Raw genomic sequence first — 16,410 nt, 5'->3', positions numbered from 1 at the left:
AAGGACGTAACAAGAACAGTTTGTCAAAAGATAATTTATTGTCATCATCATGAAAATATAACTGTACAGCATGTAAATACATATGTTGCACCTAAAATTTCCACAAATTCACTATGTACAATATAAAAAACATCAATAGCATGAAATTGATTTTCTTACAGTACATACGGTGTAGGTAAACTTAGATTGTCAGATGAATAAAGTTAAAACAGTATTTCATTATTCATTACATAAGTGTAGTGTACAGCATGATTTAAAAACATTCACTCTTTGGTCTATGGTTTTTTAGATTTTTTTTTTCTTCCAGGAATCATCGTCTCATGCAGAAGTTAGAACTTGGTTTCTGGATCTGGATCCTGCCAATGAAGAAAGAGTCGCTTTAGCCCATTTCACATTTGGCACATATCAAGCTGTAACAGTTGCACTTTTACAATATGAAAAGCAATCGTGGAGCTTGCATTATAGCTGAAGCCATTACCTTTGCAGAATGACTGTTTTAGGTAGTAAAATAAAGATAGCTAACTCTGATAGATGGGCTTTGTCCCAGAATAATAAACCAATAAAAGAAACAAGACAAATAAGGAAACCTTTTCCCAAAAAACATACACATTATGGCACGTATAGGAAATGTCTGAAGTAAAGACAAACACAGCAGGTGCTGTGGATACATACATTTCTATCTCTGCTCCTCAAACAGCCTCCAGGTGGTGAACTGTGACTGTTGTTATAATCTGCAGAACAACATGAAGAGTAATGTATTCTGTACATACTTACAGCACTAACATATGAAATGTATTCAGACAGAAGCCTTATCCAAATATTGCATTTCTCTATGTTTCTCAAAACAAAAACTGTAAGCCATGTCTATTTCACCTTTTCAGAATCGGATTTCTTTTCTGTGGACTCCGGATGTTTCTCGAGGATGTGCAGCATGGCGTCATGCAGTGTCAGGAAGAACATTGATGGCTGAACTTCATCATCAAAAAAGCAACAAGCGTGCAGTTTCTCTAGGATGTAAGCTGCAGGTGAGGAGAGAAAAAGTTAGTCAAAGAACTCCACAGAGAGGTCAGTAAAGGATTAAAGACATCATGACGCTAAGAACTGTATCTACTATATCAGCATTTTCTTTCTAAATTCAGCACCTAAGAATGCTGTAGATTGTAAAACCAATCAGCCCCACCAACACTTTAGCAATTCTGTTAAACATCAATCTTGTCAGTTAATACTGTTGCCTAAACATTATTTTTGCCACCACAAATGAAGACAAAATGAAATAAAGAGGCATATAATCCCTATTTAAAACATGTATTCTGGCCACAACTACATATAATTTAGCAAAAAAATAAAAATAAATAAATAATAACAGAGCATCGTAGGTGACAGTGGAAAATCTGACTTTCAGATAGACTTTTCAGACAGTGATAAACTTGTCACAGATCTGTCTGAGTGAGTGTGGACTTGAATGCTGTAATTTCATACTTACGATCACAAGCCACAATGTAAACCTCAACCTCAACCCGGATCAGCTCTTTCAGTGACTGCAAAAAAAACAAAACAAAACAAACAAACAAAAAAAAAAAGTTTCAGGTAATTCAGGAAAAGCAGCCTCAGTGAAATAATTGCTACCTTTGATTCTGTGACTAAACAACTCACAGTTTTGAGTCCTTTCAGAGCAGAGATGTCCAGGAAGGAAACAGCAGCAAAGTCCAGGATAAGGCTGTGCAGGTCCACTCTCGGAATAATTATGTTGGCTGGAAGATCAGCGTTCCAGTCGATCCGGGCAGGAAGGTCCTTGAAGTCAGTCGGCTGGTCCAGATCCTCAATGTTGCTCTCGTCCTCTGATTCCTTGATCGGTCCAGAAGAGGTGTTCAAGAAGCCTTTCTGTATTGGGAGGTATTATTAGATTTTATATATATATATATATATATATATATATATATATATATATATATATATATATATATATATATATATGTGTGTGTGTGTGTGTGTGTGTGTGTGTGTGTGTGTGTGTTTATGCACACACATATAGTTAAGCAAAATGCAATAAGGTGCCCTGCAAGTGTCCATTGAATTTTCTGTTCCACTGAGGAGACTAAAAATGAAATGGTTGTAATGTCTGGAGAATTTGCACCACCAACTCTTGCTGTCTATGAACCAACTCCTAATATTTTTAGTAGTGAATGAAAATACATATTAATTTGCATTTTCCTTTGCATATATTCTAGAAATTTGTTTAAAATCAGCTCTGCACATCTGGGTGCTCTAGCACTGAGGCCGACTGGCAGGTGTGTATTCTGTCTTCATTTGTTTCTAAAAAGCAATTGTTTAAATGTACTTATTGGTCACCTGAGGCACATAATTGTACTTTGAACGACTGACTGCATATAGTTTACTTTTATAGCCTCACCTTTCATATTCTGAAAGACACAATCATAGTCTGTTGTCTATGTTGTAATCTTGAAATTGAGTTGTAGACATGTTGTAAACCAAACACAACAAACCCTCATCTTCTCTACACATCACAGGCCTGGTCAAAGCATGTTGACATAATTATCAGGTGAACCTTGTACCATCTGCTGATGCCATCACACTCCAAACTTTTCTCCAGCTACTTTAACATCGACCATCAGTATATTTCAAAGTGTCATTTTTACACAGAATTCATTGGTTTTCAATTTTGGTATTCTTGTAATTTTTTATACAGATGTACAAACGTACTGTTTCAAATCTGCTGACCTGAACAGAAAAACAAACGGAGTAGAACAATAAGACTTTTATGGTAGTGTGGAAGTGTTACCAGAGTAAAAGTGTGTGCTGCTGTTATCAGTGAACAAGGTCAAAGTCATTACTTACTGATGTCCACTGCAGGTCACCTTTCTTCAAAAGTTTCCGGATCATCCTAAGTGCTTTATTTCTCTTTCTCAATATTCTCAGTGGGTTAAATCCAACCTGAGGAGAGATTAGTGTGACATAAATCACAAGTTCAAGAGGCAGAACCAGGGCAAAGATAAGATGTGTAAAGTTATAATTTCCAGTCTTTTACAATATGACCTTATAAAGTTGATTTGGTTATTTTTACAGCACTCCTCATAACATTTTCTACTGAATGAGATGTAGTGTTAGAAATGTATCTGGGTAATTAGCTAAATTGAGGAACTGTTTTTGACTTTAAAAATGCAATAGACTCTTACAGCTTCCACCAGCTTGCTCCTAAAGAACTCAATGTTGGCAAAGAAGATCGGTGATGGTATCCTGAAGATCTTCACTCCCTCTGGCTCATATATCTGGAGAGAGTCATTTCTGTTATACCCAAACTGCTGCCAAAGTCATTATAAAATATAACTCAATACAATAACAATACAATAAAGGTAAAGGCAGTAAAAAGTGGCCACTTATTATCTCCACCAGAAAGCAGATAAGTGTCTTAACCAAAATGTAATATAAGTTACAGAAGACACATGACGCAAACCGACTCACATCAATATAGTCCTTTCTGTCTTTGTAGATATCTGTTCCCTTGATGTTGGCCAGCACACTGCAGCGAGGACTGAAAGACATACAAACTTCAGTAATGACACTTTGCATATTTGTATCAAATTTAATGGCAGTTCATTCAGAAGTTGTTGAGATATTTCATCCTAAACTGCCTAGAGCTATGCTGTTAACGTGGTGAAAAATTGTAGTACTAAGGACTTCTAAAGCTCAAGAAGCAGCTCAAACTTTCCATTTATAAAAAAGAAAGAGTACAAGCTGAATAGATAAAGTTTTGAGTCAAGAAAGAGTTGGTGGCCATACACTTACAATTGAGCCCTGAGGACAACACTGAGCAGCTCCACACCAAGGCCTGCAGCCAATCCAAGATCCAGCCCCAGTAAGATGGCTGCAATACAGGTACCTAACCACACAATCTGCACATGAACAAAGGTGAGAAAACACAAAATGGTCATAATAAACTTTCAAATGCAGAAATTTCAGGCTTTTAAAATCTTTCTCCATGACTACTCTCACATTGTGCATGAACTTACACAGTCTGGTTTGTCCCTCCTCCACAGGTACGGGATTTCTCTGAACTGCATCAGCATGCCCTTCAGGTTGACGATGACCACAGCACCCAGCACAGACTGTATAATGGGTCAAAGGTCAGATTTCAGCTAGTCCAGGCTCTAAGGAATATTAGAGTCAAAGGGAGTTCTGAGGTTTACCTTTGGTAGTGGCTCCAGCAGGAATCCAATGGCCAAGGTGACGATCATCACTATGATAGCTGACAGTAAACCAGCTACCTGAAAAGGCCAGAGGAGGAATGGTATGTTAAACTGCACTCCCTTCATGCCACATATTAGTACTCCCCAGTCACTAGATCTGAATCCATTAGAACACCTCTTTGGGAAGAGGTAAATTGGGAAATTCACTGCATGAACATCTGCAGGAATTGTAATGCAATCATGTCAACATGGAGCATAATCTCAAAAAAGTTTATAACACCTTGTGGAAATCAAAGCCAGGTTTTGAGAGCAAATGGAGGTGCTACCCAGTATTGGTATGTGGTTCCTACTAAGTGCATGATGAGACCATCAGAATTGTTCTTAGGGGTTCGAACAGCTGGCTTGGCTGAACAAAATACACATTTGCCTGTACCTCTAAAGACATTGTGTTTTATTTGTTCAAGTCATATTAAAATCACAGTGTAGAAATGACACATTTTACAAGGCAGTTGCTTCCTCCTGTTTCCAGCCTTTGTGATAAGATAATCTAAGCAACTGGTGGTTCTAGTTAATGTTACATGTCTACCCTACCTTACAGTGGTATCTTCTCATTTGACTATTTGCATAATACTAAGTACAGAAAAAAAAATATATTCCACCCTGGTATTGTTGTTGCTTTGAGTCTTGCTTAATTTGCTTCAAACCTGTCTCAAACTGAAATTAGATCTTGCCTCAGATTTGACCAGAGGTTGTTGAGGGTTAAGGTTACAGTTAGTGACAGGTCAGACATGTTGCTTTACCTGAGTCTTTCCCCCTGTGCTTTCCTGCACTGCACTCCTGGAAAGAGCTGTGCTCGCAGCAAAAGACTTGAAGGAAGCTCCAAAAATGTTGCTAACTCCAAAGGCTATCAGCTCCTAGAACCAAGTGAGAGAGAAAACATGCCTTCTTATTTATATCACCAAAGACTTTTACCTCAGTGTTGTAAATTTTGGCATCTTTACATACCTGATTTCCATCTATGGTGTAATCGTGTTTTACAGAGTAGACTTTTGCCACAGAGAAGGCCACAGCAAAGCCCACTATAGCCATAGGAAATGCTTCCACTGCTGTCTCCTGGAAGATGTGCAGGTTTGGAGCCATTGGAGGCTCGTACCTGAAATTGTGCAAGTTGGTACTTTTAGGCTGATGTACAGTATTTCTCTGGTATTATAAATAGCATCCTTAATTTGACCTTTATCTCAGATAGTAACACCACAAACAACATCACGACAACAAGTAACATCATATTAATTTCAAAGAACAAAACAACAGTTTGAAGGTCAGTAAAGTTATCTTTACTCCAGTGTGTGCATATGGCAGAGAGAAAAAAATCCTGTATTTTGTCACTGACTTTGCTTTTAGATTCAAAGGTTTTGATAATGCTCAACTGTTCAAAGCTATTTACAAGTGTTGTATCAAAACCCATGGGTGCAACCTTACAGATACACACATGTATTATTGTTTTTATGCCCTCATTATCTTTACACCATGAGTGACCTGCTTCATGAATGACTCTGCTCAAACAGATAGTGACTGGGCCAGGACTAACAGATCAGTGCTTTCACTGTTCAAGTGGTTCACACTGACTCCGACAAAGGATGTAGGTCTCCTTCTAGGAGTTTTTGCAAGATGTGAATTCATGTGGTATTTCAAGTAAAAGTAGTAGCAGGAATTAAAACTGCATTAACTGATGTTTTTGGTCATTGAGGAGCAGTGGAAACAAGCCATTTACACACCCAACTCTTATATAGCAACATTAGCATCCATGTGAAGTGGTGTGTGTGTTTATACCATATATAACAATGTTAAATGTTTGCTGTTTTTGTATATTTATTACTACACTGCAGATGAGAGAGAAACGCAGTTTAGATTCTCTATATGTCCTGTACATGTGGCAGAACTGGCAAATAACGTTGACTTGACTTAAACTTGACTTGAATCTTCCTACCTGTAATTTCTTTCTTGATATTTTAACACACTCACACTGAAAGACAATTCAATTACACTGAAAAATTTCTCACCCTTTTGGAATATGGCCAACGACATCAATGCCATATCTCGTCTTGAAGTCAAACGCATATGAAACTCCACATGCAATAACAGTCTGCAAAAGAAACGATACAAATCACTACATGACAGCTCAAAATATTTCATATTTCATATCTGGATTACAGACAGTGAGATCTTTCCTTGAAGTGACACGAATGCTTGCTTTTAAATGCAGTAGATTATCTCATGAATCAGGTTAATGACTGTTATGGACAGCATTCCTGCCCAGTACAGTCAGAAAGAGTCACAAACAAAATTATTGTTGTAATTCTGACTGTTTTATATAACTAACAGGCCTTCAACACCTCAGGCTATAGAAACATGTATAAGGATCATGTTGCACAGTGTTGCTCACCATGATAACCTCTATGGGGATGGGCACTGGCAGCTTGGATTTGAATCTGTCATTTAGCTCCTTTACAATGAACACCACCACCATGATGACCAAGGAGATGACCACATCACAGACGTTGGTGGAGGTGATCTTGCCAAAGATGATCTCCAGGGTCTGAAAAGATGAAAGCCCAACAGATGACACACACACACACACTCTATGACTGTGAGAAACAGAAAGATTTAAGCCGTTCTGTACTTACGTATATGATAGAGAGTGGACCGCTGATGCCTGGAACAGTCAGTCCCAACACAAACTTGAGCTGGGACACCAGGATGTGGACAGCAGCTGCTGTGGTGAAACCGGACACCAGAGTGTCTGACAGGTACATGACAACAAAGCCCACCTGCAGGACACCCATCGCCAGCTGGAAGAGACAGATGTTTAGACGTCACCAGCTGATTCTCTGTGTTTGCATTCTTCATGCTCAGCTAAGCTAACCACCTTCTGGCTATAGCTTCCTATTAAACTGACAGACGAGAGAGCAGCAGCAAACAAACAAACTGGGTTTTGATGGGGCGTAATAAAGCCCTTTCAGCACAAATAACACAAAATTTCCATGTCTTTTATCAAGTATACTTAAGCAGGGGAGATGCTTCCTGTCACAAGGTTTTGGAGCTGGGTCATTCCACTATGGAGGGTTTACTGTGTGACAGTTGTTGAAGAGATGAACTGAGTGGTTGTGGTGAGATGTCTAACCTGCATGATGCCAGCGAGGAACGTTACAGATGAAGCCACCAGCACTCTCTGCTCGTCTCTCGTCAGCCCTTCAAATCCTGTGATGTTGGCGGGGGGACCCTCGTCTGGGACCAGCCTGGTGACCACCGAGCCGATCATCAGACACAGGACCGGGAACGGACCTGCAAAGAGAGAGATGGCAAATTATAGTTCTGGGTTTTAGTGAGCAGTTATGGACAGAGATTCTCTCTCTCTCTCTCTCTCTCTCTCTCACACACACACACAGACTTGTACTCCTATTTTTGTGAGGACACTCGCTGACACAATGCATCCTCCCTCCTCCATTAGTGCCTAATCTCAACCATCACACACACACACACACACAGGCCTGTCTTACCCACTGAGATGTGCCTGGAGGTGCCCAGGAAGAAGTAGATGACGACAGGGAAGAAGGCAGAGAAGAGTCCATACCAGGGAGGCAGAGAGGCCAGCAGACAATAGGCTAGACCTGAAGCACAAAAACAAAACATATGCTTGTTTCCTTCACATTACTTCACTTTACAGCATTTTCTACTTTTTGAACCATGCTTCTAACTAACAGATAGTTATGATTAACATATCACTGATATGAAATGAAAAAAGGATAATTCCTCTAAAATATCTTGCCTCTGAAACTGAGTAAAAATAATCATTGTTAAGGCCATGGCATTTCTGTGCATTGTCAGAGATAATTTGAAGTATAGGTTGAAGGAAGTGAAAAAATAATATGACATTGCGCAAGAGGTGGGGCTACACCCTGTACAAATCACCAGTCCGTCACAGGGTCAACACATAGAGACAAACAACCATTCACACTCACATTCACACCTATGGGGAATTTAGAGACACCAGTTAACCTGCATGTGTTTGGACTGTGGGAGGAAGCTGGAGAACCTGGAGAGAACCCACACAGGCACATAAACATGCAAACTCCACACAGAAAAGCCCCAGAACCAGGGACTGAATCCGGAACCTTTTTGCAGTGAGGCAACAGCACCACCATGCCACTCTTTACAGAATACATAGTGAATATAAATAAATGATCTATTCTGAAATCAATTTTCCATTAAAAATGCTGCCTCCATAAATGCTAATTAAACTTAACCTGAATTAAAGTTAACCCCCACTGAGAACTACAAATAACTGTAAAGTAAAGGAACATCTTATAAACATGTTGCATAATAACTCTGACCTGCTGCTGGAGATTAAAGAGACTGAATTATCATATTCAACACCTGAGGAAAGACTGGCTGTAAGGTTATCATATTCTATTAGATTAGATACAAATATCTACAAGTAGTTGCACCAGTGTTAATGATAACATAGTTATGTTTAGAGGGGGAAACAAAAACAAGACAATGTAAGCTGAAGCAAAACAACAAGATCTTATTTGGGGGGTGGTTCCAAAACCATGTTTTACTATAAATTTAACTATACATTTTTAAATGTAAGATTTACAGCTTCTTTTGTGAGTTGCTTTGTGTAGTAAGTATTTTAGCACATCAACTATAACAAGAGATACTAGGAATCAAAATCTGTGTCTCTGCTGTGGTGGGTGAAAACGTAACCTCCTTTCATATTTGCCAGTGACCGAAGGAAATGAAGAATTGCATTTAGATTGTTACAATGCCTCTATTCAACTGTGATTTAAAGTATCAGATGCTGTGAACTTGCTGTTGAGCTTTACCTTGCAGGACAGCGACCAGTCCAGTGCTGACACCAGACACGATGTCACTGACCAGCCACTCTTTGATTCGATAGATTTTCATCCAGCCAATGACTGGCAGAAGAGAGAGAGCTGTGTTCTTGGCTCGCTTGGCGTCACATCTACAACGACAAACAGAAACAAATAGAAAGTCAAGTAGCAGTGGTTTTTTTTTTTTCATGCACAATAAGTGGTTTTACATTTGATACTTTAGATGTAAATTCTTTGTGGTATCTCAGACAATTAATGTAACCACTTAATTTACTTCCTTGTTTATTTTATTGATATGAAATGAGATCATATGTTATTATTTATGTAAAGTAAGTGAAGCAAAAACAGAAGCTGAACTTTATCTCACAAAACTTGACTTTAACCATTGTAATTTAAACTGCACCCAAAGTTCAATAAAACATAGGTTAGTTGATGGCTGCATTTTACATGAAGTTTTAGTACAGCTTAAGAAACAACAAGACTCATTTTACCCAGAGCTAAACCTGTCACACTCACCTGTGTAAAAATAATGAATCTGGTTCAACTTAAAAACACAAGTTAAATTGTGGACTTTTTAGCAAACTCACCTTGAAGATGAGCTTAGTTTCAACTCAAAAGTTAAGTTATATGAATTGTTTAATTAATGATCATTTGTTATTTAAACCTGATGCTCTGAGTTAAAATGAGTATGTTACATTATCCATTCAAGAAAACTAGCTTTATTTTCTCAATTAATCAACTATTTAGAAATTTCAAGTTAAGTTAACTTCAACTATATTCAAGCCAACTGCCATTTCAAGTTAAGTTTACTGATGTTTTTTTTATAGCAGCAATTGAACTTAAGTTTTCAAATTCAGTCGACTAAATGGACTAATGTTTTCAGTTGGCATTCCTAATCCTGATGGCCTTTTTTATTATCTTAAGGACAGAAAACCACACTGGAAACAAAATCAAAACCAAAAGTATCACTTGTTCCTTACGTGAAGTACTGCTGGATGTGGTTCAGCATGGTCTTGCGATGCCTGTAGACCTTCTCATGCTTCTCGGCGAAGGTGTCCTCCGAGTACAGGGGCCTGGCCACCACATATTGTTTAGCTCCCGGTCGCATCATTTTGCCTCTGCTGCTTGGAGGACCGCTGCTTCCTCCCTATGTTGCTCTGAGATCCATTAATTACATTAAGTTAGGAAGATGATCCTGTCTTGCCTTTGAACATTACTTATCAAAGAACATTAACAGCAAACAACAAAGGTCCAGACCCCTAAGTACAGGCAGAATACATGAGCCAGGTCAGGACCTGCACTGTCCTGGGGGTGAGAATTGTCAGGCTTCATATGAGCTCTAGAAACAGATTAACACCAGAGAGGCTTGTTTTGAATTTGAGCACTGAAATATCTCAGTTCTCTGACTTTTCCCAAGGTTAACTTTCATTTCCAAAGATGTGAATCACTCAAGGAAATATTTACTTCCTTCATCTGGAGCTCAAAATACATCAGCACCTCTGGAGTTCCAGCTGCTTATGAAGATCCTCTGATGTGCAAAGAGCTCAAAAAGCTTTAAAAGCATTTTCTTTTCCCTGTAATCTTCATATCCCTATTGACAGCAGCTTATCCCACATACCTGACAGTGTTCTAATCTGTCCCAAATCCAAAGTGTCCAGTCTCTCTTCCAACTCCTCCAGCTGCTGTGGATCAACTGGGACCTCAGACAGTTTTGCCATCAATAAATGCCACCTCTGGTGCTTATCACAACTGTAATTATTAACAGCAATTATGATGAAGTCCCTGTTTCGCACAACTGCTGGACGCCCGGCTTATCCTTGACCATTGTTCTTACTGATATCTGCAACCTGCAACTTTCAGTGGAGGCTTTCCGCCCCCGAAGAGCATTTGAAAGATATTGTACTGCTGGGCAGGATAGGGAGGATGTGAACAGGACAGACAGCACAGGACAGGACAGGTCATTGTTATGAAGTGGAAATCAAGTAACTTTTCAGGAGAGGAAATAGTGCTGAGGGTTGGCTGCAGTGCTCTGCAGTGCACTTCAAGAGTAAAAATTGTTTGTATACCAAAGGAACTGAGATTGTTTGTGGAAAAACTGCTGAATGCAGGAGTTGTATTTCCAAAATGTATTTATCCAGCAAGTGATAAGACACTCGGGTGCTCTGATAAGCAGATTCCTAGAATGAAAGTTAAACACATTACAAGTTAAAATGCATGAGTCACTGTAAAACTGAACTTACATGTTATTCCTCTAACAAAGTGGGCAGAAGAGAGAACTACAGAGTATGAAGTGTGTGTAGTGGTGGTGGTGGTTGTTAGTCACTGGTTTCAGTGCATTCATCTGGAATGCAAACATTACAGGAAAGTGTGTGAATGACCTTATCGAAGTGTCTACTCAGAATTAAGTGGAGGTAATGCCTGCCATCACTGTTTGTTGAGGATCGAGCACAGTTCAGGTTCATGGGAAAAATGTGTGTATGTTTATGTGTGTGCGCTTGTGAACCCAGAAGCATTAATATAGAGCACATCTATGTGAAAACAAAACCTCGAGCTTTAGGAATTTTTCATATGTATTTCATCCATTTTCTTTTAATATGTTGAACAGTTTATATGTGAATTTCTAACTCTAAAGTGCATTTTTAGATGTGGTTACACTCACTGGAACAGTATTGCCTGGATAAAATTCCCAGAAATTACTATAATAAACAGGTGTGATCTGATTGTATGGCTGAGATCAGGTGGTTTCAGCCAGCCTTTGTTCTATCACATCATGCTGAGTGATAAGCGATGTGCAATGATTGATATCTGATAAATGCTGGAACAATCATCTGCTGTCAATTACCCCAAGGTCGACTACTTTCCACTCTGTATGCATTAATTTCCCTTAATAAATAAAGAGCCTGAAGGAATGAATAGTGCGCTCGTGGACACGTGTGTTTGAGTCGTATGCACATGGAAATAGTTTGGAGACAATTTTTTGATAAGTAAACAAAACATACACAATCCAATGAATGTTATCCTGTAATTTTTGGCAATGTACAGTATATATGACTTTGTCTCAAGCAAATTATCTTGTCCAATCATAGCTTAGCAACCAAAATAGACATGGCAGTGTCTGGCAAGTTTCGAATTTCTCCAATGATAGGAATGCATTACACTGTTTGTTTTCATATTTGGCACACCAACGTACTATCAGCAGTAGCTGAGAGTTAGCATATCACCAACCTACTACATTAGTTTTAAGGGTCTCAGGTTACATTTTAAAGGACTGATAACAAGTAGAGCATCCACTGTGTAGTATTGGCCCTCAGCACTGGGGAATCACACATTTGACATTTATTTATTTTACCTCCTTTTCCAAACTGTTGCTCATAATCTTAGTTTCCTAATCTGAACTTTTAACTGTGTGTAGTTCATACACATTATTGTTAAAGGAACAATCAACTGAATGCCAGTAAATGTTTTACAGATATGAACAACGATCTACAGCCCTGCTTGTGGCAGATGTTTAGGACACACTCACAATCCTCATATACTGCATGTAAGGAATAAAATAAACAATTTCTAATCAAGAAAATCTTTTTTAACTCATAAACAGAAATGTAAAGAAGAAAACAAAATAGTAATGCAATTAATACTTCAAAGAACCTACAATACAACTATCAACTTTCTGCATTTGTGGATCATAAACTATGATTCTCCCTCTGCATCTCTGTGCTATCAATTCCTCATCAGGCAGGAGAGACCGTACTGTTTCTGCAAATAACAGCAAAAAAGTAGCAATGTCTTGAACGTGTCTTGTCAGCCAGTCTCACTAACTCTTTTGTTTCAACTTAGTGTTGTTTCTTAGGGAAAGGAGAACTGACTGAAACATTTTTAATGCTTGGTCTGTTTTTTTTCTTCTTCTTCTTCTTAAAAAGAAAAAGTAAATTCCAAAGAACAAGAACATCTTGCATCTTCAGCACACAGTGTCCTGGATGATCCTGCTGGTGTGAACAGGATGAGGTGAGACAGATAGAGGGAATGTTAAGTCAGGAAAAAGTAGGTTGGAGTAATCTACTTGATGTTGCAAGACTATAAAATCTTGGTTGTGATGGTCATGACTGCCCCATTTTCCCTATCTGTTGTATGTAAATATAATTTGAGAGAGACAGAGTCACCTGTTTCCATAAGACTGAGGAAAACATTCACTATATCTGATGATAATGTCATCAAGGTTATCTGGGCTTGGGCTTGGAGATTCCATATTTTTAGTGAAACACCTATATTAATAATTATTCTAATAAAATATGTTTTTGAGTTCCATCATGGGAAATGTAGAATTTTTTGTGCCTGAACTGTACTGGAGACTAAAAGTCAGAATATCTCAGCATCTCCTGCAAAAAAATGTAACCGTTTAAAAAAATGTTTCTCTAACATGTCTCCCAACCTTACACAGGGGCAATTCCAATTTCACTTGACTATTCCTTTAAAATATTCTTAAAAATCCAGTGGTTGAAATAGAAACATTGGCTGATGAAATAGATCATTTGCAACAAGCCTGCATCATCCTGTCCATCCTGTCCAAGAGCTGCATGTGTTAGCATGCACTCTAATGTGTTCTTATACCATCCCCCGTCTATACTGGTGCTTATTTAACTAAGAGCAATTAGGTAAAATCAATTAATTTACTTGCTACCTGTTAACTGTAATGTAATACAGCTAGAGCAGCAAACACAAAGTTGTTAAAGGACTAATGCTGGATGTATAATGATACCATAGGAGTCCTGCCAAAGACATCCAGGTAGATTTTGGTTTACATGTCAGGAAATCAAAAATGTAACTACACATCATGAGGTTGCATTTTTGTGGAGGTTCACCTCAGCTACAGTCTGACCTCATGACATAGCTTGAACAAAGTGTAAGTATAAATCAAGTTACATCAGTGTCAGTTTGCAATATATGGCTATATACCAAGTAGCCACACTGTATCTTTTATCATAGAACTATAAAATAGATAACATTTAAGATAAAGATGATGTGGAAATACATTCAAGATTCATGTAAAACATAAGCACATCTGATATTCATACTGTCAGATGAATATTTACAACGCTCCATCATATACCGTTATCTCCTCTGATAGGAAAGTGGGAGGTTTTCTCACAAATTGTTTATAGAGGATGGAAAGATGAAAAGTTAACAAGACGCAATAAAGATACCAAGCAGCTGAGAGAAAATGAACCACAAATGTTCATTATCCATGATATGATTACCAAGATTTGACTCAGGAACTCTATCAGCACAGATGCTCCTTCCTCTCCAGTTCTCCATTAAAAAATATTTCTGTACAGTGGACACAAACGAGGCTTTGACACATGAAAGGTGTTTTTATGATGCAGAGTTTGAACCCATCATGGGCAATAAATAGCAACAAATGCCAGTGGAGATAATGCTGACAGACAACAGAACTATTTACCAATCTGAGATCTGAGATCATGCTTACAAAGATAACAGATGCAATCAAAAATTAATGACAATGGACTGGTAATAAAGATCAAGAGCAGATTTTTGCTCCAGGCTTACTGCAGACTTTATTATGAATATAATAATAATTAATATTGAGTAGTTAAAAAGTCACTTACTGAAGCAGAAGACAGGTCTCTTAACTGTCAGGCCTCCAAGTGTCCTAGAATTTGCTCTAATATTCTAATATTCTCTTGGCTTTATAGCTTTGCTGATTCACTAGAAACTGCAAAAGTGTTTATACCATAATGAGCATTCACCAAGGGACCACAGACTGCTGTGGTGTACATGTTTGCTCCTGTGACTAATGTTACCAGCCATGCGGTGTTTCTGTACAGCGGCTGAAGCAATCATGACTGAGGACTGAGTAAACCATTAGAGCTTCCAGCAGTGAATATCAACAAGGGGTACAAAGTTTACAGGTTCACATAGGCTGATAAAAATCAATAACAACAGTAAAGGACAAACATAACAAATAGCTGTAGTTCCAAGTTTTGTTTCAGATTATGGTCCAAACTTTGAATTCTAGTTAAATGTCATTGGAGAGAAATGTGCGTAAAAAAAGATGATATTTTGTGATGATATGTTTCCTCAATGAAGCATCACAACAAGTAAATTCACTGTGGAGTAGATGTTTGTTCAAACATAGTCAGAGTGACACAATATTGCTATTCATGATTCAGTGAACACCAAAAAAGTCAGGGCAACATCCAGTGTTCCCAGTATTCTGCTTACATTTCTCCTTGAGTAGCTTTAAAGTTAGTTTATGTAACTTAGGTAAAATTTAATTTACAGGTCTGTAATTTCTGAATTAAAAAAAAAAAAATCCAATAAGTTTGCTTGAGATAACTGTGCAATGGGGAAAACAGAGGCATTCCAGTGAATTGCTAATAACCTGAAGAACCTTCTGGTCATTTGGACACACTGCTGAGCGTGCAAAAATGTGACGTTTGTGCAAAGAAACGTTACAGAAGTTACAGATCATCAAACCATACCAAACCAGGAATCATGTGTTAATGTATCAAAAAGACCTACTAACAGATGGAGTTTAACTAATTGTCTCCTCCTGTGCCTATGTACCACCACAGTGAAGTCCTGTTATCTGGCTTACAAAATAACAAGTGCTCTTCTCAAATCATATACTGTGTAGATGCAGCATCTGATGTTCAAAACAATGGAGATGAAGAGGTGTGACCATAATAAATGATGCAGTGATTATAAATCATTCTTCCTGGCCAAGGAAGCCACAAGTCCAGGAAACTGCAGCAATCCTTGACTCGCTCATCTGACCCAAGACTAATGCATTAAAGTGATGCAGCTGTAATGTTCTAATGTTCCAGGATGGAAATTCATCCGTCCATCCATTATCTTTACTGCTTATTCTCAAGGGTTGTGGGAGGGGCTGGAGCCAATCCCAGCTGACACTGGGAAAGAGGTGGGATACATCCTGTACTGAAATATTCAAGATTGATTGTGCTACTATTCAAAGATAAGGAAACCACTTCTTCTTTCTTTCTTTCTTTCTTTCTTTTCTTTTCTTTTTTTTTTTTTTTTTACAGTAAGCTTTGAAACATGTGATTCATAGTGAAACAGTAACATTTTATAGATCCAGGGCTGTTATCTTGTGACAATAGTCAATCATATTGAACCATAAAAACACATTATAAAAGAGATATTGCCTGCCTCAGAACATTATGAAATCAGTGTTCTAAACTGCCTCAACATGAAACCTTCTGTTATTAGGAACATTGATTGTATTAATTATTCTGGAGCTATGACTTGGTTGACTACAAATTATACAGTAA

General features: G+C 38.2%; 1 protein-coding gene across 2 annotated transcripts; it reads right to left on the bottom strand.

Moving 5' to 3' along the window:
- Positions 1-223: 223 nt before the first annotated feature.
- On the bottom strand, positions 224-14,955 carry LOC108898255 (chloride anion exchanger). 2 transcript variants are annotated; one of them, XM_051068358.1, is made up of 21 exons: positions 14,725-14,955; positions 10,081-10,257; positions 9,092-9,231; positions 7,763-7,873; positions 7,387-7,547; positions 6,890-7,054; positions 6,649-6,801; positions 6,266-6,348; positions 5,211-5,358; positions 5,006-5,119; positions 4,206-4,283; positions 4,029-4,124; positions 3,805-3,911; positions 3,481-3,550; positions 3,195-3,287; positions 2,857-2,952; positions 1,654-1,881; positions 1,484-1,538; positions 874-1,019; positions 673-731; positions 224-356 (listed from the first exon to the last, which is right to left on the bottom strand). In XM_051068358.1, the coding sequence occupies exons 2-20, from the start codon at positions 10,209-10,211 to the stop codon at positions 690-692; spliced, it is 2,217 nt and encodes a 738-aa protein (XP_050924315.1). In that variant the 5' UTR covers positions 10,212-10,257; positions 14,725-14,955; the 3' UTR covers positions 224-356; positions 673-689. The 2 variants fall into 2 exon arrangements, with proteins under 2 accessions (XP_050924315.1, XP_050924314.1); XM_051068357.1 differs by lacking the exon at positions 14,725-14,955 and adding an exon at positions 10,719-11,028 and having other exon boundaries at positions 225-356.
- Positions 14,956-16,410: the final 1,455 nt, after the last annotated feature.

The sequence above is a fragment of the Lates calcarifer genome, unplaced genomic scaffold (assembly GCF_001640805.2).
Source record: "Lates calcarifer isolate ASB-BC8 unplaced genomic scaffold, TLL_Latcal_v3 _unitig_430_quiver_1266, whole genome shotgun sequence".
Taxonomy (NCBI): domain Eukaryota; kingdom Metazoa; phylum Chordata; class Actinopteri; family Centropomidae; genus Lates; species Lates calcarifer.
This window is presented reverse-complemented; position numbering and strand designations above follow the sequence as displayed.